Genomic DNA, 23,465 nt, shown 5'->3' with positions numbered 1-23,465 from the left:
GTCACATTACTTGCTGGCAAAGGAGGAGGATGTTAGGCTATTTGGTCTCGGGATCATTCATTCTTTTTGTTTGTTTTGTTTTCAATTACTTTTGATAACATTTTTCTTAACTTCAGTTCAATAACATGGTTCTTCATTGTCACTGAAGTCAGCAAAATTGGTTTGTATATTAACACTTTTTTCATTTATCTTTTCAAAACAGTATCATGGTATAGTTGGTGATACTGTGCTGCAGTGGAAAGTACTGACTAGACTTGGAATTCTAGCCCTGATTTTGCCACTAGCTAGCTGGGTGACTTTGGATAAGTCACTTAACCCTCTCTAGGCCTCAGTTTCCTTAGCTGGAAGACAGGGTTAAGGTTAGACTAGGTGAGCTCTTAAGTTTTCTTTCAGAACCAAAGCTATAAATAAATCTGCCTTAGTTTTGCATTGTCATAAAGGAGAAACTCAGAAACTCAGCTTGGTATACTGGGGATGGTTCAAAATACTTGGATTCAAAACCTTCCCCTTTTACTTTTTTACTGCCAAGACCTTGGGCAAGTTACTACTACTTTTAACTGGTCCTCATTTCTTTATCTATAAAATGAAAGGTCTGAGCTAATCACCTCTAAGAACCTTTCTAGCACTAAATATATGATCCAATGGAAATGTATTGTCTATTTCCTTGGATCTGTGAGGATTTCTTCTTGGTACTACATATAGTAAGTCAGAGTGGAATTAATTTAATCTAGTGATTAAAATCAGAACAAAAATAGGCTTAAAGAAGGTGTGTGGTGGTTGGAATTTACTCTTCCTTGATGTAAATGTATGCAGTCTTAATAAAATCAGAGGTGACATGGAACAGTGTAAAAGCTATTGGCTCTGGAGTCAGAGAATCCTTAGGAGGAGAGGATTTAGAGTTGGTGTGGACCTTAGAAATGACCCAGTACAGGGGTAGGGAATCTGGGGTTTTGGAGGCCACCTGTAGCCTCTAGGTCCTCAAGTTTGGCCCTTTAACTGAATCCTAACTTCACAGAGCAAATCACCTTAGTAAAAGGTGGCCTTGAGGCTGCAGGTTCCCCACTCCTGAAGTACAATATTTTACAGCTGAGGAAATTGATGCCCAGAGAATAGAGATGACTTTCCCAAGGTCACACAGTTTTGAGCTGGAATTTGAACCCAAGCCATCTGACTCCAGGGGACCAGGAGCACTGAAGAAATCCCAAGTTTCTAAGAATTTGCTTGGTCATGCTTGTTCCCTCTGGTTTCTCTTTGTGGGGTGGGTATGTTTGTGGAGGCAACTTGACAGATCCCTGTGGATGGATTGTGTTGTGGTACCTGGTCATGGTCATGCTATTTGAAGGTTTTTGTTATCTCAGGACTTCCCTACGGTGAGCTGTAACAGAGCCAGGCCCACCTTAAAGCTAAGGTGAGTTCCAGGTTTAACTTTAGCCTCTTCCGCCTGTAGGCCAGACAGGTGTACAGTGCCTCCTGTCTGGCCATTTCAGTTCAAATTCAACAACCTTTAAGTGCCAGCTCTGTGCCCAGTACCGTTCCTACCGTCAAAGGAATTTATAATGCAGTAGAAGAGGGTGACGTGTACTTGTACAAAGGACTCCAAGTTAGAAAATGGCTTAAGTGTGCCAGAGAGGTTTGGAGCCTTTTATCATTGGTCTTGCTCAACTAGGGACTCTTAAAGAGTAGGGGTGGAATTCCTTTTTTTGATTTGGTTGATTATAACCTGCACTTGGTAGTTAAATAGCCCAAGTGGATCTTCTACCCCAGAGTTCTAGGTCACTCCTTCCTTATTCCTGGCCAGACAGCATTTAGTTTGTGCAATGAATGAGTCAGGAATCTTGGCCTCTTTCCTTGGGGATTAGCAGGCTGAGTCCCAGTTCACCTAAAGTGCTGCCCTAATTTAGGGGTGTTGAAGCTTTATGCATTTTACCTGTGGATTTCTACCTCCCAAGCGCCAGTCTTGTGAACCTCTCCCCGAAGAGAGGGTAGAGTAGATGATTGGCAGTGTCAGAGGTCACTCAGCAGGCCATTGGCAGAGCTGGGGAAAAGAGGCAGGGGTTGTTTAATTTCCTGGGCCTAATCCAACTGCTCAACCCCGTTGGTGGAGCCACTGCTTTGCTAGGAGTGGTCTCTCATTCCAGGTGATTTGGAGGAATTCTGTAGCTGGAACAGACTTTTTAAAATATCCTTTCTTTTAAGATTGCCAGCTTAGCTTCTGGCTGAAGGAAAGAAGAGGAGTTATCAGAAGAATCTTAATGAGGGGCAAAATCAGTTTAAAGCTGCCATTTTCCTTTACCCTGTTACCTTGTGTTATTTGTCTATATTGGGTATTTTCCTTTTTGGCTATTCTTCCCTCCAACTATGCTTGGTTCTCAACCCATCCAATAGGTTTTTCCAGACATGCCCCATCCGACTTTCCAGTAACCTCCTCCTTTTTTTTTTCTTTCTGCTCTTCCAAGAAACACAAACACACACACACATACACACACACACACACACACCCTTGACCAGTTATGTGCAATGCCTGCTGTAACTCCAGCTGTTTGCCTTTGCCTTTCATTTCATAGATTTCAGTTTTTCTCACTTAAACATATAGTCTAAAGCTGGAAGGGACCTCAGAGATCATCTCATCCATCCTCTCTACCATGTGTTACAAATGAGGAAACTGAGCCCCAAAGAGAGGGGAAGGGCCTGTGCTCAAGGTTATATAGCTAGTAGAATGGGTTTGTGGTCCCAATTCAGCCCCCTGTGCACTACATTCTAAAGCCTTTTTCTATAAAGTATGTGTTAGTGTCTGCCTGACCTCCCCTAGAGCCACCAGCCTTTTCTTTTTAAGAACTTAAGTTATTTGGTATTATAGAGATTGTCTTCTACTTAACCATTCTGTCCCCTCTATCTACAGTTCCAAACTAGGTCCAAATCTAAGTTGTTTTTTTTACTGACTCACTAGCAATATGACATTGAAAAAGTTACCTCCTATCTATGGGCCTCAGTTTCCTCATCTATAAAGTGAATTCAGATTCCTTTGCCATAACAATTCCTGCAAACCTCCTTATGCAATGGTGGCTCAGGTGGTTGAGGCATCTGATGAACGTGCCCTTGACATTTTCTCTGTCACTCTCTTTTCTGTTGGCTAAACTAAAATGTCTGGTTGTCAGCTTCTTGAGAGAAGGGATCATGTCTCAGACATTTGTGTTTCTATACCTACAATCTATTAAAATCCCCCCTACACACACACACACACACACACACACCCTTCTCTCAGTGCCTAGTGCATTGCCTTCCTTGGAAACAGTTGAGTAAATATTTGTGGTTGGTTCAGAGTAGAATTTCCTTTCAATTGAGTCATTATGGAGCCCAAGTGGCTTTTTTTTTTCTAACTTCATCCCTAGCTTGTCCATTACTCTCCAGTCCTTATGTGGATTGATCGACTATTCTGTTGCAGTCCCATAAAATCCAGTCAGTTTGTTGGCAGGGCCACATGTGTGATGATATCATTCACATTTTTCAGTATTTTACATATTGTCATACAGCAGCTTAAGTTCTTTCTACTCAGGGCCATTAAGTACACACAGTACACAGGGGCTGCATATTTAAGGATCCCAGGTAGCTCCCGTGGTCCAGGGCTCTCCAGACTTACTCTATTCTAGACCTCTGACTTCCTCTTTATGCCACTGGATGAAATCTGTACGAAACATGACGCTGCAGACAGTGAGAACTGGATTAACAGGAAACTGTGTGACTCATGGATGGTTGTAATAGGATCTTGGAGGACTGCCCCACATTACAGCTCTGTCCTCTGTCATCCCCACACCTAAACAGCTTAGCCTGTGACCCATGTGGTATGTCAGAGTTGGAATCATGGAGATGAGGGAGGGATTAGCCCAGAATACAGAAAGGTGATTGAGACTAAAGTTAGGATTTTCGTGCTGGTGTCTTAGGTCAGAGAGCTTAAGACATCATGAAGTAAGTGTGTGTGTGTGTGTGTGTGTGTGTGTGTGTGTGTGCCTGTGTGTGTACATGTGTGTGTGCGCGTGTGTATCTGCCTACTGTTTGCCCTTTGATTATCAGAAGCATCTGGTATTTTCTTGGCAACTTTACAGTGTAAACTTGATGCTCTTTACATAGCCCTGAATTTTGAAGACAAATTTTGTCCATGTGTCTCATTAAAGGGGTACCTTGTCTCAGAACTGCCAGGCTTTATCCTGAATGGGCAACCCCAGCCTTGTGGTTAGAACTGAGAAAGTTAGCCATCAGTATGTTCTCCAGTCTGCCAGGGCCAGGGCCTTAGCTTTTCCCTGCCACCCATGAAAAGGGACAGGTTAAAGCTTAGTTCAAAGAATCAGTAAAAAACAAACAAAACTCTGCATATCAACCTGAGTTTCGTTAGTAACTCTCCAATCCCTTGGAAACTCCAGCTAGGTAGATTCCATTTTATCTAGATTTTTGAATTCCCTTTTCTTGCCAAGAACTCAAGACAATTTGGACTCTTAGAGAATATATATGTATAATTATATATAATCCCCTGGAAGATGCATTAGAAGACAAGGATGAGGCAGTTCTGGCTTAAGACAGATGAAATGTGACTTGTCCAGGTCATAGACACTGAGTGGCAGAATCAGGACTCCAACAATGACTTTGGGATTTCATATTTAGCAGCCTTTCTGTTGTACTGTGTTGCCTCAGAGATTCACAGATCCCTGAGAACTACAATATATAGCATAATATTTGTTAAATTGTATATTATGTGTATTACAATGTTATGTAATATATATATGATATACTATAACATGATGTAATAAACAGTCTATTATATACAATTATAATGTATACATTGTATATATAATGTATTATGTACAATGTTTATATAATATCTAATATATACAATGTTTAATATGAAGTATATTAAAATGTTATATAATGTACATGATACATAAATTTGAGTGTAGTTATATTTTAGGGAATTTTAATATTTATTTAAATAAAATGTAATATAATGTACATAATTATATGTAACATGTTATAAATAAATATATACATTTATTGTTGTTCAGTTGTTTTTAGTTGTATCTGACTGTGAACCCTTTTGGGGTTTTCTTGGAAAAGATAGTGGAAGTGGTTTGCCATTTTCTTCTCCAGCTTGTTTTACAGACAGGAAAACTGAGGCAAACAGAATTGTTACTTACCCAGAGTCACACAACTAGTAAGTTTCTGAGGCAAGATTTGAACTCAGATGTCTTCCTGACACCAGACCCATCCATTGCACCCTCTAGCTGCTGTTAAACTAAATATAAATATACATACATATAAATAATATATAATAATAAATATAAACATACATTTATTAAATATAACATATATGTTATTTATTTGTATATTAATTTATTGAATATGTATTTATGTAGATAATGTATTTTTATATTTCAGGAGCTTATATCTTTCAAGAATTGTTCTCAGTGGCAGCATCCACCTATATTAACTTTTAAAACCAAACTGTAAATATGTATTCCTATATGTTGGCATGTAGGAAGCAGTCAAAGTCATCGTTTGTAGCTGAATTTAGATTCAGATTTAAATTGCAAAGTATTCTTTCTTATTTACACTATCTCATTGTCAGAGTTTTTTGTTTTGTTTTATTTACCTAAACAGAAACTTGAACTGTGGTACTAAGGATAGGAGAGAGTTAGCAATATAGAAAAGCAATGAATAGCATCTATCATGAGTCACTGGAGAAATAAACCAGAAACATCCTCAGATTGAACCTTAGGAAACCCTGAGCCCCACTAGATCATGGGTAGGGAGCTCAAAAGGACCATAGAAACTATGGAATTAACCCTTCATTTTACATTTAAGGAGAACTCTGGAAATGAGTGTTTTTAGGTAAATTCAGATTTAGTTTGCTAAGCATTCTTTCTGAGTGAGACTGTAATGTTACCTCCATGTGGCTTTTTTTAAAGGAATATACAGAATTCAGAAATATTAATAATTGGACTAACATCACACAAGTAATAAGTTGAAGAGGCAGGATTTGAATGCAGATCTTCTAATTCCAGATTCTGTGCTCCCTTTACAGCATCTACAAGTTTTAGCAGAGCTGGGCCTAACCAGAATTTCCTGACTATTCATTCCTCCTTTGCAAAAATGTCAGCATTGGAAACAACCTCAACAGCCACCTAGCCCAACTGGGTTTCTTTACTTGTTGTAGATGAATACCTGAAAGAGCAGTTTTGTGACTTCATCCTACACTGGGTTGGGAATTATGAGACTTGAGTTTGAATCCACCCTCTGCCACTTAATAGCTATGGAGGCTCGGGCAGGTCACCTCCTCTGTCTAGCTCTCCATTTTCTCACCTATAAACTGAGGGGTTCGGCCTTAAGATGGCATTCTCTATAGTTGGAGCAGAAGCTTTGAGATTCTCCAGTTTGTATGTGGCTGATACAACGGACCCACTTGAACAGTGCTGTGAGTTCTAAGGATTACTGGCTTACACAGCAAGGGACTAGGAAAACCAGCCAAGAATGGGCATTTGCTGTTCAGTCTTAAGTTATTTAATGCTCACAAAGGGTTCTTAAGTTTTCTCTTTTTTCAGGAGGGGAAAAAGGGACTGAGTGGGTGTGTATTCAAAGTAAATAATAGCAGCCAAGTATTCAGGCAATGACTGGATGACTGTGTTGAGTATTTTGAGCGAATTCTGATTTGGTTATAGATTGTACAAGATGACCTCTAAGACTCCAGAACTCCTAACATGGAGATTCTATGATTCTGAAATCCCATTTTCAGACTCTTTGCTTGGATGATTAGCCACATTGTCCCATATTTTAAAGGATATATAGTCTATAGCATTTTATGGGTCAGATGTCTATGACTCTATATAGACAATTACTGTATACTAGCTTATATCTTTGCCCTCATCTAGTTCCTTGAGGTCTTTTTTTTTTTTTTTTGCTAGGCAATGGGGTTAAGTGACTTGCCTGGGGTCACACAGCTAGAGAGTATTATGTGTTTGAGGCCAGATTTGAACTCGGGTCCTCCTGAATCCAGGGCCAGTACTTTATCCACTGCACTGCCTAGCTGCCCCTCCTTGAGGTCTTAAAGATAGACTCTATAAAAATAAAACCATAGAGATGGAATATCAGAGTTGAAAGAGACCTCGGAGGTCAACTCTTCTAACTCATGCCGAAAGCATTTGTTATCTCCACAGTATGCTGACGACTGGTCATCTGTCCTCTGCTTTTCAGCCTCCTGTGATGGGGAGCTTATCACTCTTATTACTGTTCTACTGTGAAAGAACTTTTTGTGGGCTTTTGGGAGGAGGGGGCTGTGCTTTGTCAACTAAAACTCTGTCTCCCTGTAACTTACGTTTGATTCTAAGTCTGATCTCCAGGGCCAGGCAGAATGAGTCAAATTTTTATCTCTGCCTCAACCTCTCCTTCCCCTTAAGACTTCTTTTTCCAATTAAGCATCTCTAGCCTTTTGTAGACAATATGGTTCAACGTAAAGTGCATTGGATTTGGAGACAGAGTATCTGTATTCATAGTCTGGCTCTGCTACTTATCACTTAACTGACACAGGGCTAGGAACTAACATTCATGTAGTACTTTAAGGTTTGTAAAGTGCTTTATGTATTTTATCTCAATCTTCACAACTCTGGGAGATAAGTGTTATTATTATCCCCATTTCACAGATAAGGAAATAGGCTCAATTGCGCACTGCCATGCAGCTGTTATCTGAGGTAGAATTTAAACTCATGTCTTCCTGATTCCAAGTCTTTTGCTATTGAGCCTCCCTAGGCCTCAGTTTCCTCATGTAAAAATAAGGGGGTTGGGCCAGGTGACTAGGTCCCTATATGTTATGTTCTTTCAATGGATCCTTCTGTGACATTGTTTTCAGACCCTTTTTCAGGTTCCCCTCTCTGGACACCCTCTAGTACCTCTGAGTGCCTGGGGTCCACGAACTTGCATGGGAAAAACTTAATTTCCTTAGTTTCCTTTGTTGTTCCATGCATTTTATTGTATTTTAAAACATTATTTAAAATATCATATTTGAAACATTTTTCTGAGAAAGGGAGTCCATAGGTTTCACCAGACAGCCAGAAAGAGTCCATGACACAAAAAAGGCTAAGAACCCTTACTCTCGCCAGAGTGGACATAACCAAACATAACATAACCAAAAAGTGGACATACCTAGTATAGATATGGCCTCACCAGGATAGCATATGGGAAAATTATCACCGCTCCTGTTCTTTTTTTGGTATAGGAGAAAGAACATTGGAATTGGAGTCAGGAAGATCTGGGCTTAAATCCTGCTTTTTATCCTGACTAGCTATGTGAATGTGGGTAAGACAGTTAACTTCTGACCTTTAGTTTCTTCCTTATTAAAAGTAATTATTAATGGGGCAGCTAGGTGGCGTAGTGGATAGAGCTCTGGCCTTGGAGTCAGGAGGACCTGAGTTCAAATCCAACCTTGGACACTTGACACTAGCTGTGTGATCCTGGTCAAGTCATGTAACCCTGATTGCCTCACCAAAAAGCAAAAAAAAAAAAGTTATTAAATAATAATTTAATTATTTGGGGATAATACCTATATCGCAGTGCTGTTGTGAGGATCAAGTGAGATAATGCATGCAAAGCCCTTTGTGAAACTTAAAGGGACATGTAAATGTCAGCTATTATTATGACTTGATGAAGCAGCCTAAGTTCACGTTAGCTTTTTTGGGGGGGGGGCAATTGGGGTTAAGTGACTTGCCCAGGGTCACACAGCTAGTAAATGTCAAGTGTTTGGTCTGAGGCCAGATTTGAACTCAGGTACTCCTGACTTCTGGGCTGGTGCTCTATCCACTTCGCCACCTACCTGCCCCACACATTAGCTTTTTTTGGCTGCCATCTTATACTGGCAGCTCTCTGAACTTGGCCAATATCCTTCCCAAAACATGATACTCAGAACTGGATATGATGCTCCAGTTGTTTCCTGACCAAGGCACAGTATAGCAGAACTGTCACCTCTTTTGTTTGGGACACTATTCTGTGAATTCACCCAAAGACCCCATTAGCGCTTTGGTTGCCGCAGAACCCTTCTGACTTAGTGAGCTTTCTGCCCAACAAAAACCCTTGGAGCTTTTCCACACTAATAAATGAAAGCATAAATTGCTTTCTGGGCATATCTTGATTAACTGACACTTGGGTAGTTCGGCTTTTTCTGAACCCAAGTATGGGATCTTACGTGGGTTCCTATTAAGTTTTATCAGTTCATGATTCTAGTTTGTCATGATCTTTTTAGAGTCCAGTTTTGGCATCCAGAATAGTTGAATCTTTGGCTTCTCCACAAAGCTCCCACTAAACTTATCGTAAGTCCCATCATCATACAATATCCTGTCAATTCTTGTTATTCCTACTCCATCAATATCCCCCTAGCCTCTTTAATGGTAGGGTAGAACCATAAACAGGACCAGCTCTCACACATCTTCTCATCCCTACATCACTCCCCTTTCGACTTTCTTTTGCGTGTTGTCTTCTTCTCATGTTAGATTATAAGCTTCTTGAGGCTTAGTTCAGAGAACATTCACCTTCCCATTTTTAAAAATTAGACAGCTTTTTTTCTGTCTTTAGTCCAGTAACATTTCTCTCTGTTTACTTTATTTGTCCAAAAAACAGCAGCTCAATAATAGAAAGTTTTTTTTTTCCAGTTGCCCTGGAATATAACTTGATTGATCCTGGTGAATTTAATTCATTAAGGACAGCTAGATTTTCTTTTATTATCACATCACCAAGGAAGTTTTTTAATTCCTTGGTGACTGTTTTTGGGCAATTCTGCCAGCTTTGAAGATCCTTCTCGAGCAAAAAAGGTGTTGAATAGTTTGGCTTCTCTCACTTAAGCCACAGCTCATCTTGAATTTCCTGACACTTTTTTTTTAAAACAAGACAATACTACTCTTGTATTTGTCTTTTGATAAGAGCCTTCTAGCTAATCCTCCCCAAGACACTCGGTCTCCTGACTGGACATTTTCATTGGCTGCCCCTCAGGCCTGGGATGCTCTTCCTCATCGCTGCCTCCTGGCTCTCCCCCGTTTTTGTAAGATGTCTCTCTTTATCATCCTACTTACTGTTGTCATTTTTCTCTAACTTGTCCTGTATATTTATATCTATAGCTGTATGTGTATATGTTTGTGTGTGTGTGTGTGTATAAATATATAATTCTATCTATCTGTCTGTCTACCTATCTAATTTGTATGCTGTCTCCCCCATTAGACTGTGAGCTCCAACCACCATTATCAGCCAATTTTCTTAGACCACACAATTCTACGTATTTTATGTCTGGACTCTGAAAAATATTCTTATAAATTCTGGAACACACTTCGTGTTCCCCCTCATCTTATCACAAACTCTTCAGATTTTGTGGTCACTGTGTTCCAAGGTTCTGGGTGTTCCCAGTTCACTAGCCACTTCTTCCTTATTCATCAGAATCAGGTCCTGAATGGCAGTTTCCTCTTATCACTTCTGTTACCTTTGGAAATCTGACATATTCACAAGTAAAAATGTTCCTGATTGCCCAGCTTTTATGAGGGGAAGACCTTTTGCAGATAATAACAGTTGAAAGTTTTGGTTTTTTTTAACACTTCTGTCCTCTAATCCACACTGTTTCTCAATTGCAGATATGGTTTTCTACAGGAGAATGATCTTCAAAGTTGGCAGAATTGCCCAAAAAGAATCACCAAGGAATTAAAAAACTTCCTTGGTGATGTGATAATAAAAGAAAATCTAGCTGTCCTTAATGAATTAAATTCACCAGGATCAATCAATTTTTTTTCCCCAATTATCAAACATTCATTTTTTCCCTTCTTCTTTCTCCTTCCTACCCACTGAAAAGAGAAAGAAAAGAAGAAAGAAACAACTCATATCACTCATATCACATAAGCACAGTAAGTGCAAAACAAATTGCCACATTGGTCATATCAAAAAATGCATTTCTTTTTTTTTTTTGCATATTAGTCCATTTATTTCTCCATCATGAAATGGGCAGTGTTTTTCTTTATTAGTCCTGTGGAATCGTTGCTAACCGTTTAGTTGATCAGAGTTGTTAAGTCTTTAAAAATTGTTCATTTTTGTACTATTGATGTTTTATACACACACACACACACACACACACACACATTGTTTTCTTTGTTCTGCTCACTTCACTCCGCATCTTTTTCCATAAATCTCCCCATGTCGCTTTGAAACCAGCTTTCCCCCTCATTTCTTATAGCACAATGTAAGAATGTATTCCATTTCATTCTACAGTGACTGTATCCCATTCCCTTCATATACCACAATTTGTTCTGCCCGTTCCCTTTTATATAATGTTTAAACAAATTTGCCAAAGTTTTGTGATAGTTATTTCACATAAGCCTTTATGTTCCAGTGGAGAGAGTGCTGACCTTAGAGTTCAAGGACTTGAGTTTCAGTTGTGACTCTGGCACTGAGAACCTCTGTGACCTTGTGCAAGGCAACCTTGCTGGGCCTCAGTTTTCTCATCTGTAAAATAAAGGTCGTGGCAATACAGTGACCATAAGGTAGCTCCAAGTAGATAATTCTGTGAGACACTCATAGACCATTTAACAGTTAGCAAAGTGAATAACCATAGCATGGAAAGGATAGTCAAGCAAGGACACAGCTGGGTTGGGTATGGGCTTCCATGCCTTTTGTGTTGGCTGTGTTAGTGGGGCAGTTGGAGTCCTTATGTGTTGGCTTTTTGTACTTAAGCCACTAGGAAGCTAAGTCAGTGGTTCATACCTTAGTACCTTGCGCCAATTTAATGCTCAAGGTGGTTTCAATACCTTTTAAGGAAAAATTGAGCATAGCCTATAAGAAAGAGGGCCCTAGAAAAAGCTCGTCCAGCCTATGGAGCTAGAGATAGTGATCTTACCACACCAGCCAAAAACAATTCATTTCTTAATTGGATATCCTTGGTCAGAATATCAAGTCTCATTCTCATACCATTTCTTTTCCTCTCTCTTTCCTTTAAACTTTGATCATTATATAGCTTTTACTACCTGTAAAACTCATAGCACTTATAAACTTCCTTATACTGTAGTTGTGCCTGTCTCATTTCACTAACTATATTAATAAATGCCTGGAGGGAAGTCCCCAGTTTACAGTTGTTTATTTGCCTTGGCCATGGTGCCTTGTACATAAAAGGCATATAATAAATAAGTACTAGTTAAACTTGTGCTTGTTCTGAAGAGCAGATCTAGGGTCATTGGAGAGGGAAGCTGCAGAGAGGTGTATTTAGACTTGATATAAACATTTTAAAGCATCTTAACATTTAGAGCCATCCAAAAGTGGAATGGGCATGTTCCGTGCTGGTGCCTTCCCTACTGGAAGTCTTGAGATGGATGGCGGATGACCACTTGTAGTGATGCTGTGTGTAGAGGGACTTTCTATGTATGAATGGGTTGGATCCGGTGGCCTCTTAGGTGCCTTCCAAAGCTGATTCTCTGAAGGAATGAGATTAAGCTAGATTAGAGTAGAGGCCCAGTATTTTGTCCTTCACGATGCTTAAGGTGTAGGATTTTTAGGATGTTTAAGACAAGATCGGACAAAGTGAACATAATATGATCTGGGGTAGGGTAGGGATCGGACTAGTGATTTTATTGGCGTAAGGGACTCGATTCATACAGATTGGTATCTTTGTCACTTCTAGAACCGAACACTTGGAGCAGCTCTACTCCTACTGGGCTCAAACCAGATTAAGATGTAATTGGGAAATATTTAACAAAATTAATAAAAATTCAATAGAATGTAGATAATGCTAATAAGGTGGTTTTCTAAATCAATATGTGGCCCTGCGGGGATCCTTATATATAGTTTAGTGGCCCAATTTCTATTTGAGATTGACATCGCTGGCTTAGAGTACTCAGAGGTCAAGTAAGGGCCTGGGGTCCCAGAGCCAATGTGTGTCAAGCAGGACCTAAGCTCAGGTCTTCTCTACTTTGAGGCTTTCTATCCATGATGCCACATTGCTTCACAGATATGACCCAGAGAAATAATTTACATATCATTTACTTTTCCTGCTCTTGGTGAAAATAGGTCTCATGCAAAAGAATATGGAAATTACTTTCAATTTACCTCTTGTGAACATCTAGATCTTCACCTAGTGTATTTGCCCCAAGTCTTTATTCCATAGGTAATTCTGTCAGTATCAGTTCCTTCCCTCCCCCACCATAGAGGAAGTAGCCTAATTCTGGGGGTATGGCTGTGGGGAAGGAGACGGAGATTACCCAATCAGGAAGTGCTTATCTATTCCAGGTTGCTAAAAGAGGTTTCATCTAAATAGGATATAAACATAGCTTCTGCTACCACTAAAGTCTGAAGAAAAATTCTTCCTTCTCTTTCTTAGATGGATGACTCCTTTCCCTTTCTAGGGTGTGGGTAGAAAGTCTTGAACTTGAAGTCTTGGCTGGCTCCAGTGTTTGCTCAGTCTTTTTGACTGAGCACCCCCTGTGTAGACTGCCACTGAGCACTGAGATTGAACTGTGTATGTTAATTGTAAGGTAGCATAGTAAAGTACAGGGTGGTACAAAGGTGGCTTTTTTTTTTAATATTAGGCCGCGGATACCAAAAAGCATGGTACTGTGAATGGAGAGCTTGTCTGGGACTCAGAGCATTGATAATCTCCCGTCTCTCCATTAGCCTAGGTGTCACTTCATCTGGCTCACTACAGCAGCAGTAACAACCAGAGGGGAGATGAAAGGGCTCTGGTCACAAACTGGGGACCCATTCTCTTGGATATTGGCATTGTAGGCCTCTGGATAATCGTGCATCTTCCAAGGGCACACAGGGGAGGTCTCTTCAGTTGCAGTAACTCTTTAACAAGCTTTAGTACGCCTATGAGAATCATTTGTGCAGTCGCAAAGAAGGCCTTGCCTAGGAAAGCCAAGATAGCAGCCTGCAGGTGGGTAAGCAAGGCCTTGGCCTAGGGCCTTGAAGTGGGCTGCCAAGGCCTTGATCTGAGCATTATGTTCTTCCCACAGTGTACTTTTTGAGAGAAGGGCCTGTCTCACACTTCTGTCTGAATGTATCAGTCCAAAGTGACTGGATAGGAGCAACAGAAAGGATACCATCAGAAGCTTCACCAGGCGGCCTCAGACAAGAAGGAAGACCTAGGTCGCCTGGGTCCAAACTTTAGTGCCAGTGTTCAAAGTTCAGTCCCAAGCAAAGCATGATTAGTCCTGATCCAAAGGGAAAGCTCTTCAGATTTTCTCTTCTCCAAATCCCATAACAGTTTCTCCTGTGGCAGACTCTAAATGCACTCCATTTTTTTCTTAGGTACTTAGCTTAGTAGATAAAGATCTAGAGCTGGAGTCACAAAAATCTTGAGTTCAAGTTTGACCTCAGACACTTAGCTGTGTGACCCTGGCCAAGTCACTTTTTTCTGCCTCAGTTTCTTTAACCATAAAATGAGGATAATGATAGCACCTACCTCACAGGGTTGTTGTGAGGCTCAAATGAAATGTTTGTAAAGCAATATAAAGCACTTAATAAAGGCTTCTTCCCTTCCTTTCCTCCTGCCTCCCCACCCTTCCCCTTTTTCTTTGAATGTTCTTTACTTTATCAAAGATTTTTCCAGGTCTCATATTCTCTCTTCTAAGGACTTTAATGGGTCTGAAGATTCTATGCCCTCTGGTCTAAGACCCCTTCTAGTTTTGCCAGTGCTGTGATACTGGATGTCTACACTGTGCTTCTACTTCTGTGACTTATCAGCCCATTTATATCATTTACGATTGAATCCTTTCCAGTGGGTTGGATAAGGGATGACAAGATTAGCCATTTCCTAACCTTCAGCCTGCTGCTGTTATAACTCATACTGGGGAGTGAAGGCTCCTTAATGAGATTAAAGCAAGGGGCTGGTTTGTGCAATTTTATCCCAATTAATAAGTAACATTTAATTGGATAGTCTTGATCTTTGGAGAGAGTGATGGATTTCAGCTGCAAAAGATTTTGGTTTCTTGAACCAGAGGAAAATTTAATAAGGAGAATTAGCCTCGTGCTGTTTTTTTCTCAGGTCCTTGTGGAATCTGTTGCTGTTTCGGAAGGGGCAGTTATAAAATAAAACAAGACTTTGTGTGCTTTTAGCCAACATCTTTCTAATGCTCATAAATGGTGTGATGGTGAGCATCTTGAGGCTAGGAGAGCTGGATTCAGTTTACTTCTGAGGCTTAGTTAATGTCTGGGATATAGTGACAAAAAAAAACCAAAGTGGACTGAGCATCAGTTTCCCCATCTCTAAAATTGGCACAATAATATGAACCTTTAAAACACCATAGAAAGGTAGGCTGTTATCATTATTAATTTGTTGAGCCCTTTCAGAGATTTCCCTAATCCTAATCTTTTCTGCAAAAATCTTTTTTTTTTTTTTTTGGCTAGGCATTGGGGTTGAGTGACTTGCTCAGGGTCACAGAGCTAGTAAGTGTCAAGTGTCTGAGGCTGGATTTGAACTCAGGTCCTCCTGACTCCAGGGCTAGTGCTCTATCCACTGTGCCACCTAGCTGACCCCAAATCTTCTGGTTCTTAACATAGTGAATGTCTCTTGTCCCTAGGTCTTAAGTCAAAAGATTGTAGTACAGGAAGGAAGGAAAGACTGAAAGAAGGAAGGAAATAAGCATCCATAAAGTAGCTTAATTGGTAGTGAAAGGAGAACAATGGATTGGAAATCAGGCCATCCAACCTTTTTTCAGTATGAACAAACTCTTGTTTTAGTGTAAAAAATAGTCATCTCCATTGCCCTCCATAGGATAACATGAAGGGCTGCAGGAGAAAAGGCACTAGATTTGGACTCAGTACTGTGCTTTAAACCACACTCTCTATCTTTTTACTGTGTGTGACTTTGGGTGTCTTCTCTCAGATTCAGTTTTCTCCTCTGTAGAGGTTGACTAGATGATTTTTAAACTCTCTGCTAGGTCTAAATCTATGATAGAGAAAATGCATGAGTGGCAACACACCACACTATGCGTTCAGGAATACACCATAAATTCATTTGTGTTAATCATGGCAGCATTTAGAAATTGAAAAATACTAATGACACATGTGTTATTACTATGTTAATTGAGTAGGTGTGTTAACTCATTTGTTATACTTAGTCATTTAATGATGGACTCACTTGTTTGGATCTCAGTTTTTTCATCTATAGGGATGGGATTATATGACCTCTAAAATACATTTCAGGAGAGGCAACATGGTAGAGTAGGTAGGTAGAGCCTGTGGGCTTAGAGTCAGGAAAACCTGGGTTCAAATCCCTATTCACACATTTACTAGCTGGTGACTCTGGTCTCAGCCTCATTTTTTGCATCTGGAAAATGGGAGAAATAATAATAATAATGATGATGATGATGATGATGATTGATAATAACAATAGTGGCCATCTCACACAGTTGTATAAGGATCAAATGAGCTAATGTGTAAAGCACTTTGCAAATTTTAAAGCACTAAGTAATGTTATTATAGGAGCTCTAAATCTGTGTTCCTGGGATTCTGTAATAACTCAAAGGCCCCTAATGGAACTGTGGCCCACAGATGGGGGATTACTGCTCCATAGGATTTTTAGTAAGCTGAAGTGGGAGCCAGTAATAACAACCAAAGTTCCTTGATGACAAGATCAGAGGGGAACAGGCATACTGCTTCATGTTGTAGTTAATGACATTGAAGAGTCTTAGATGCTGCCCCAGGGTAATCCCCTCTACTGCATTTCTGACAATGGACACATTGAGCCCCTGCTTGAAGACTTCCAGAGGGAGAACCAGCTCTTTCTTTGTTGGTTCTTCTTTGGGAAAATTCTATTTGTATAAGGAGTCTTCCCTTCTCTTGGACTTTTCTTATAGGAGGTGCCTAATAAATGTTTTTTTCATTTGTCCTTTCTCCATTTTTTTTTTGGATCAATGAGCCTTATGTGAAGCAAGTATTTTATATGCAAAGTTTGGAGAATTAAAGACAAAAATGTTAAGAAGATTTTCTTTTCTAGGCTTTTATTGCTGCTTCTGGGTTTGGTGGGGGTAGGGTCAAGGGGAGGAGTGGGGACCAGGAGAGAGAGAGAGAGAGAGAGAGTGTGTGTGTGTGTGTGTTTCCTGGAAAGCAGAGAGAACATGAAATAGTATAAGATCATGAAGGGTAGGAAATAAAAGGCACAGATAGGACCACTTGTAAAGCCATCCTGGTCTTTTCCCTTCCAGGTTGATCAGTATCTCTATCACATGCGTCTGTCAGATGAAACTCTCCAGGAGGTTTCCAAAAGGTTCCGAAAGGAGATGGAGAAAGGGCTTGGGGCTGATAGCCACCCCACAGCTTCTGTGAAAATGCTGCCGACATTTGTGCGATCTACACCTGATGGAACAGGTAATGAATGAGCTGGAGGATAGAAAGAAGTTGTTTCTAGTGTACTCTGTAATAGTTTATTAGTCTAGAATGGTTTTTCCTGGAGCCGATGAGTAAGGCTATCTTCTGTAATAAAAGATTTTCCATTTAGCACAAAGTTAATGAAACCTCACTATAACATTACGTGTAGAATTCTGAACAAGAGGTTCAGCTTGGATTCCTTCCAAAGCCCTGAAGTAATTAAAGAGAAACCTAGTTTTTTCACAGGGCAGACAGCATAGCATGGTGGAAAGAGCACTGGATTTGGAGTCAGAGGCCTGGGGTTGAATCTTGTTAGCTGTATGACCTTGGACAAGTCAATTTAAACCTCCAGGTTTCAGTTTCCACCTTTAAAACCAGAAAGTTGGCCTGGCTTCCAACTCAAAAAGCGATGATTCTGTCTTGGGGGCCATCCATAAAACAGTACTTTAGGACATGACCTCTACAGTGCCTTTCGGCTCTCAACCTTCTATCTTGTTGACTTAAGGAAAGCCGTTTCTGGGCTCTGACCCTTGGGAGAAATAGTCCAGGAAACTTTGGTGTACTTTTTTTATTTGAAGGTATATTTCTACCAAGCATTCCTTAACCCTGCACTGTTTATTTTAGCCTCTAATGTCTGATAATGTGCTTTTAAAGATGGGATTCTGTACTTTGTACAACAACATGACCAAATAAGGATTTTGTGAGAGTCTTGGGAACAGGCTTGACCTGACCCACTTGCAATATTTAACACTTATAAAATCATGAAGGTTAAAGCTGGAAGGAACCTTAGTTCTTCATCTTCTTTGTAAACCCTGTTCTCCCTCAGCCCTCAAAAAAAATTATAAATGAAGAAACTTAACCTCATAGAAGTTTAGTGAATTTTTTCAAAGTTATAGAGCTAGTAAGCAGCATGTAATTCAAACCTATGGGAGGCAGTGTAGCATGGTGGGTAGAGTATGTGATTTTTTTTTTTTGGGGGGGGGGGGGTGAGTCAGAAGTCCTAGATTTTCTACTCCTGCCTAACTATACGATCTGAGCAAATCATTTAATGTCTTTCTGCACAATTTTCCCAAATGTAAAATGGGAATAATGCTAACACCTAACCCCACTGAGTTGTTAGGAGAAATGAAATGGAAAGTATTTTTCAACTTTAATGTACTACTTAAATAATATCAAATAATTACTCCAACTTCATTGTTCTTTCCAGTGTCCTGTACTGCCTTGATCATTTATCTACTTATCTCATGTTCTCTGTCTGTCTTTCTTGTCTCTTCCTGTGCCTCTCTGTCTCAGCTAGCATTTATATATCTCTTTTAGGTTTGCAAAGCACTTTATACACTTTATCCCTAGCTGTCTCACTCTCTCTGCTAACTGTCTCTGCTCTCTCTGATGCCCCCTGTGCCCACAAACTCGGAGTTGGCATCAGGGCCTTGGGCGTCAGCAGAGTAATTTGGCTTGAGCCTGTCCTCTCTTCCCCTACCTCTCCCTACCCACAAACAGACCACACATTTTTGTCTTCTCTTTTGAAGGCTGACTCCCATAGCCTTCTCATGCAGAAATTTCAAGGCTTTTCTGTCTTACTTCCTGCTCTTCAGAAAAGCATATGAACAGGTGGCATCCAAATTTCCTCTTTATCATTTCTGATTTGTGTCTTTTAAATGGAGTGGGGTTTTTCCGAGGGAGTGTTATTTGCTCTTGGCTGCTGGGTTTACATCACCCATTTGTAGGACAATATCAGGAAAGGAGACTCTAGGAGACTCCTAGTACTTCTAGTCTGACTGTGCCCTGGAGCACAGCTGTGTGACTCAGACTCCTGTAGAAGGGGAACTGATTATTTTATTATGTATTGGCAAATAATTGTATCTCCTTACAGTGAGATAACATTTGCATGGGTTTGGAGTATTTTTGCTGCTTTCTTTAGGCCTTATGCCTCTGAAAATAGTGGTTTTAAGACATTATACTCAAAACTATAGATGTGAAGATAGTTGAAAAATGACAGTTTCTGCTCTCAAAAGTTTGTACTCTAATGGAGTTATATACACAAGAATAAGAGTAATTATAATAATAGCTATTATTAAGGTTTGCAAAGTGAATATATGTTATCTCATTTGATCCTCTCAGCTACCTTGTAAGATACTCTTCTTATCCTTGTTCTATAAATAAGGAAACTGAGGCAGAGAGAAGTTAAATAACTTGGCAGGGTCACATGGCTAGCAAACATCTGAGGGAGGGTTTGAAATTGTTTCTTCCTGACTTCCACATCGTGTATTCTGTCTGCTGTACCATCTAGGGTCAAAGGAGACATCAAGAGCACTCTAAGGTCATTTCAGGAGGGAGAGAGAAGTCAGTATCGGGTGGATTGTTGCAGAAACACTTCATGGAAAAGGTGGCACCTAACCTGGATCTTGAAGGAAAAGAAGAATTTCAATAGGCAAATGAGCAGAGTATTTTAGGCATGAGGGATGAATTGTTCAAATGTAGAAAAGTGGGAAGATAAATCATAAAATCATAGCTTGAGAACTGGAATGAACCTTAGAGTTCATCTAGCGAAATCTCTTCATTTTACGGAACTGAGACTTAGAAGAGAGGTTAAGTGGGCAGGATAAAATCGAGTCCTTAGCTAGAACACAGAGAGTGAAAGGAGAAATATTATTAAATAGGGCTGGAAAATTAAGCAGGAGCCACATTCTGGAGCTTCATAATTCCAGATGAAGAAAGCATTGGGGGAGGAAAAAAAGAAAGCATTGGGAAACGCCAACGATTTTTTAAAAAAATAATTAATTTTCAGTTTTCAACATTCACTTCCATAAGATTTTGAGTTCTGAATTTTCTCCCTTTCCCTCCCCTGGCCCCTCCCCAAGATGGTATGCAATCTGATACAGGTTGTGTACATATACATTCATATTAAACATTTTCACATTAGTCACTTTGCAAAGAAGAATTAGAATCTATGGGAGAAACCACAAGAAAGAAGAAACAACAAAAAAAGATAGTAAATAATGTGCTTCAATCTGCATTCAGACTCCATAGTTCTTTCTCTGGATGTAGATAGCATTTTCCATCATGAGTCTTTTGGAGTTGTCCCAGATTCTTGCATTGCTGAGAAGATCTAAGTCTATCAAAATTAATCATTGCACAATGTTGCTATTACTAACACCAAACATTTTTGAGCAGTGGAGTGATGTGGTCAGACTGTTTGATTTTTTTAGAGGATTGATTAGAGAAGGGAGAGACTGGAATCAAGGAGACCAGCTAAGCATTGTAGAGGATGATGGCCTGAACTTGGGTGGCAATGGCAATGGTGAGTAGAGAGAAAGAGATGGACGAGAGAGATGTGGGATTTGGCAAAAGTATGAAAGAAGTGAGGGAAGAGGAGGAGGCAGATGATAACATAATAAATGTGGCATTTCTGGTGGAAATCATCCAAATGGAGAGATTTTGCTGGGTTTCACAGGAAGGTGAGATTGATGAGGATGGGATCTAGACCCCAGAAAGGAAAAACTCTGCACTTTCCCAGGTATCCAAATCTCTGGTGAGGCTATAATCCCATCAACTGGCCTTTCATTGTGGCTACACCCAATCTTCACTCCTTTGTCTTACCTCCCTATGGCCCCTGGCCATTTCCCACACTTAATCCATTGTCCAGGTCTCAAGAGTTCTGTTCACCCCAGCTTACTGGCCACTCCCATTCAGATTCACTCCTAGATCCCTCCCACAGTGTTTCTGTATATAAGGTCCATCTTGGCTCCATTAAGATGCTCAGATTCCTAAAATCTAGCCAATAACTTACTAATGTTCAGACTCCTTAAGAGTCTGCCCAATATGATGGATGTTCTAATAAATCTTGTCTTTGGCTAAAAGAAGACTTGGGTCGAATTCTTTTTTTTTGGGGGGGGGGGTCGAATTCTTTCAGGCAGGACCCACGTTTTGTGATTTTGGTGTCCGAGGACCCCTGAACCCCTAAACTGCCTCAAGATCAGAGGGAAAATTCTGTCTAAAGTTGCAGATATTGATGACCATGAAATTTAGAGATGGAAAGAATCTTAGTGTCATCTAGTCCAGTTCATTTTACAGATGAGGAAATGAAAGCTGAGAGAGATTAAATGACTTGCCCATATTAGCCTAGCTAGTAAGTATCAGAGACAGGATTTGAATCCAACTCCAGCATTCTGCCCATCGTGTTCCTTCTTAGCTTCCAGAAGTAAAATTTGCTTGTGCCAGACTTTCTTTTAAAAAATCTTTTAGATTCATTTTGTTTTTGTGTCACCTTCGTTTCTGAATATTTCCTTTCTTTTCAACTAGTGATCCCTTGCAGCAAAAAAGAGAAAGAAAAAACATTCATCAAAACCAACACATCAACAGTGCCTGACAATATATGAAATAATCTAGACTATAGGTCCCATACTTCTGCAAAAGCAAGGAGAGGGAGATGATTTTTCTTAACTTGCCTCAGGAGTGGGCTATTCTTGTTCATTATTATAATTAACAGAGCAAGTAGTTTTTTTGATTTGAGTCTTTTAATTTTGTCATTGTTCTTTCTGTTTGTCATGTCCAGATCTTCTTCGTGATCCCATTTGGGGTTTTTTGGGTAGAGGTACTGGAGTTGATGAGGTATGGGCCCAAACTGAGACCTTTGTCCCAATTTGAGCCCCATTTGTCTATGGCCCTAGAAAACCCTTGGATTGTCCTTGAATTCTCCCCCTTGATCAAGGAGGTCTCTGGCGTTCCCCTGAGGCCATAATTCCATCAATTAGCCTTTCATTGTGGCTACACCCAGTCTACCAATTCTGTTACTCTTAACCTAGTCTAGCTCTCCCTGTGGTCCCCGGCCATTTCCCACACCATTGTCCGGGTTTCAGGAGTTCTGTTCACCTCAGTTTACTGGCCACTGCCATTCAGATCCTCCTTAGACCCCTCCTCCAATCACCCCAAACTACTTGGCCACTCTTAGATCCCTCACACAGTCTTTCTGTATGTAAGGTCCAACTTGTCTCCATTAAGGTGCTCAGATTCTTAAAATCTAGCCACTGCTCAGATTCTTATAATCTAGCCAATAGCTCACTAATGTTCAGACTCCTTAAGAGTCTGACCAATATGACAGTTGTTCTTATAAACCTTGTCTTTGGCTGAAAGAAGACTTGGGTCGAATTCTTTCGGGCAGGACCATCGTGTTGTGATTTTGGGGTCTCAGCACCCCTAAACTTCATCAGAGTGCTTTGCCATTTCTTTCTCCAGCTCATTTTACAGATGAGGGAACTGAGATAAACAGGTTAAATGACTTTGGGTCACACAGCTAATACTTCTCTGAGGTTAGATTTGAACTCAGGTCTTCCTGACTCCAGGCCTGGCACTCTATCCACTGCCCCACCTAGCTGCCCCTAGCTGTTTATGTTGTAATCACTGTGTTTTCCTGGTTCTATAAGTCTTCTCATGCCTATTCTTCACATTGTTCAAAGGCACAATAACAGTTATTTTCTATTAATGTTAATCTAAAATTGTTAAAATTAATATTCTACTAGTATCTAAGAATCTATTTTAATTATTCTATTCATTTGCCACAATTTGTTTAACTGTTTCCTAAATCATTGGGCATCTTACTTTGTTCCCATCTTTTTGTTACCCCAAAAAGTGCTGCTGTAAATGTTTTAGTGTATTTTGGCCTTTCTGGTCTCTGACCTCCTATGCTTCCCAGTAGGATCTCTAGGCCAAAGGATCCGAATACTTTGACAAGTAGAGCTGTCTTTTTTTTTTTTTTAAAGCATAAAGCAGATTGTTTTTCCAGAGTGGTTAAAGTGAATTCAGAACACCGCCAGTGGCAGATTACTGTGCTTTTTCTGCAGCCTTTCACCACTGATCATTTTTGTATTTTGTCATCTTTCCTAGTTTGCTGGGAGTGGTGCAGTACTTTGAAAATGACTTCATTTTTACCAGATATCAGGCCCTTGAGATAGGTCTTATAAGAAGTAGTCTTAACCTCACTGAAATTTGCATCTGAAAGATTAGATGGTAGGGCCAGCCTGGGCTCCACCCTCTATTGCTTGGGGTGTTGGCCTGAAAGGAACAACAAATATCAAATAATACTAAACTATCAGTCCGTAGCCTTG

At 40.1% G+C, this 23,465-nt stretch overlaps 1 protein-coding gene across 1 annotated transcript in view; it reads left to right on the top strand.

The window, feature by feature from the left end:
• The window catches only part of HK2 (hexokinase 2), a 93,708-nt gene that overhangs the window by 9,192 nt on the left and 61,051 nt on the right, over positions 1-23,465 (top strand). Inside the window, exon 2 of the mRNA XM_027865147.1 lies at positions 17,199-17,361. Within this exon, the coding sequence (XP_027720948.1) occupies positions 17,199-17,361 (163 nt within the window). The remainder of the gene's footprint in view (positions 1-17,198; positions 17,362-23,465) is intronic.

The sequence above is a fragment of the Vombatus ursinus genome, unplaced genomic scaffold, assembly GCF_900497805.2.
Source record: "Vombatus ursinus unplaced genomic scaffold, bare-nosed wombat genome assembly UNPS02014778.1, whole genome shotgun sequence".
Classification (NCBI taxonomy): Eukaryota; Metazoa; Chordata; class Mammalia; order Diprotodontia; family Vombatidae; genus Vombatus; species Vombatus ursinus.
This window is presented reverse-complemented; position numbering and strand designations above follow the sequence as displayed.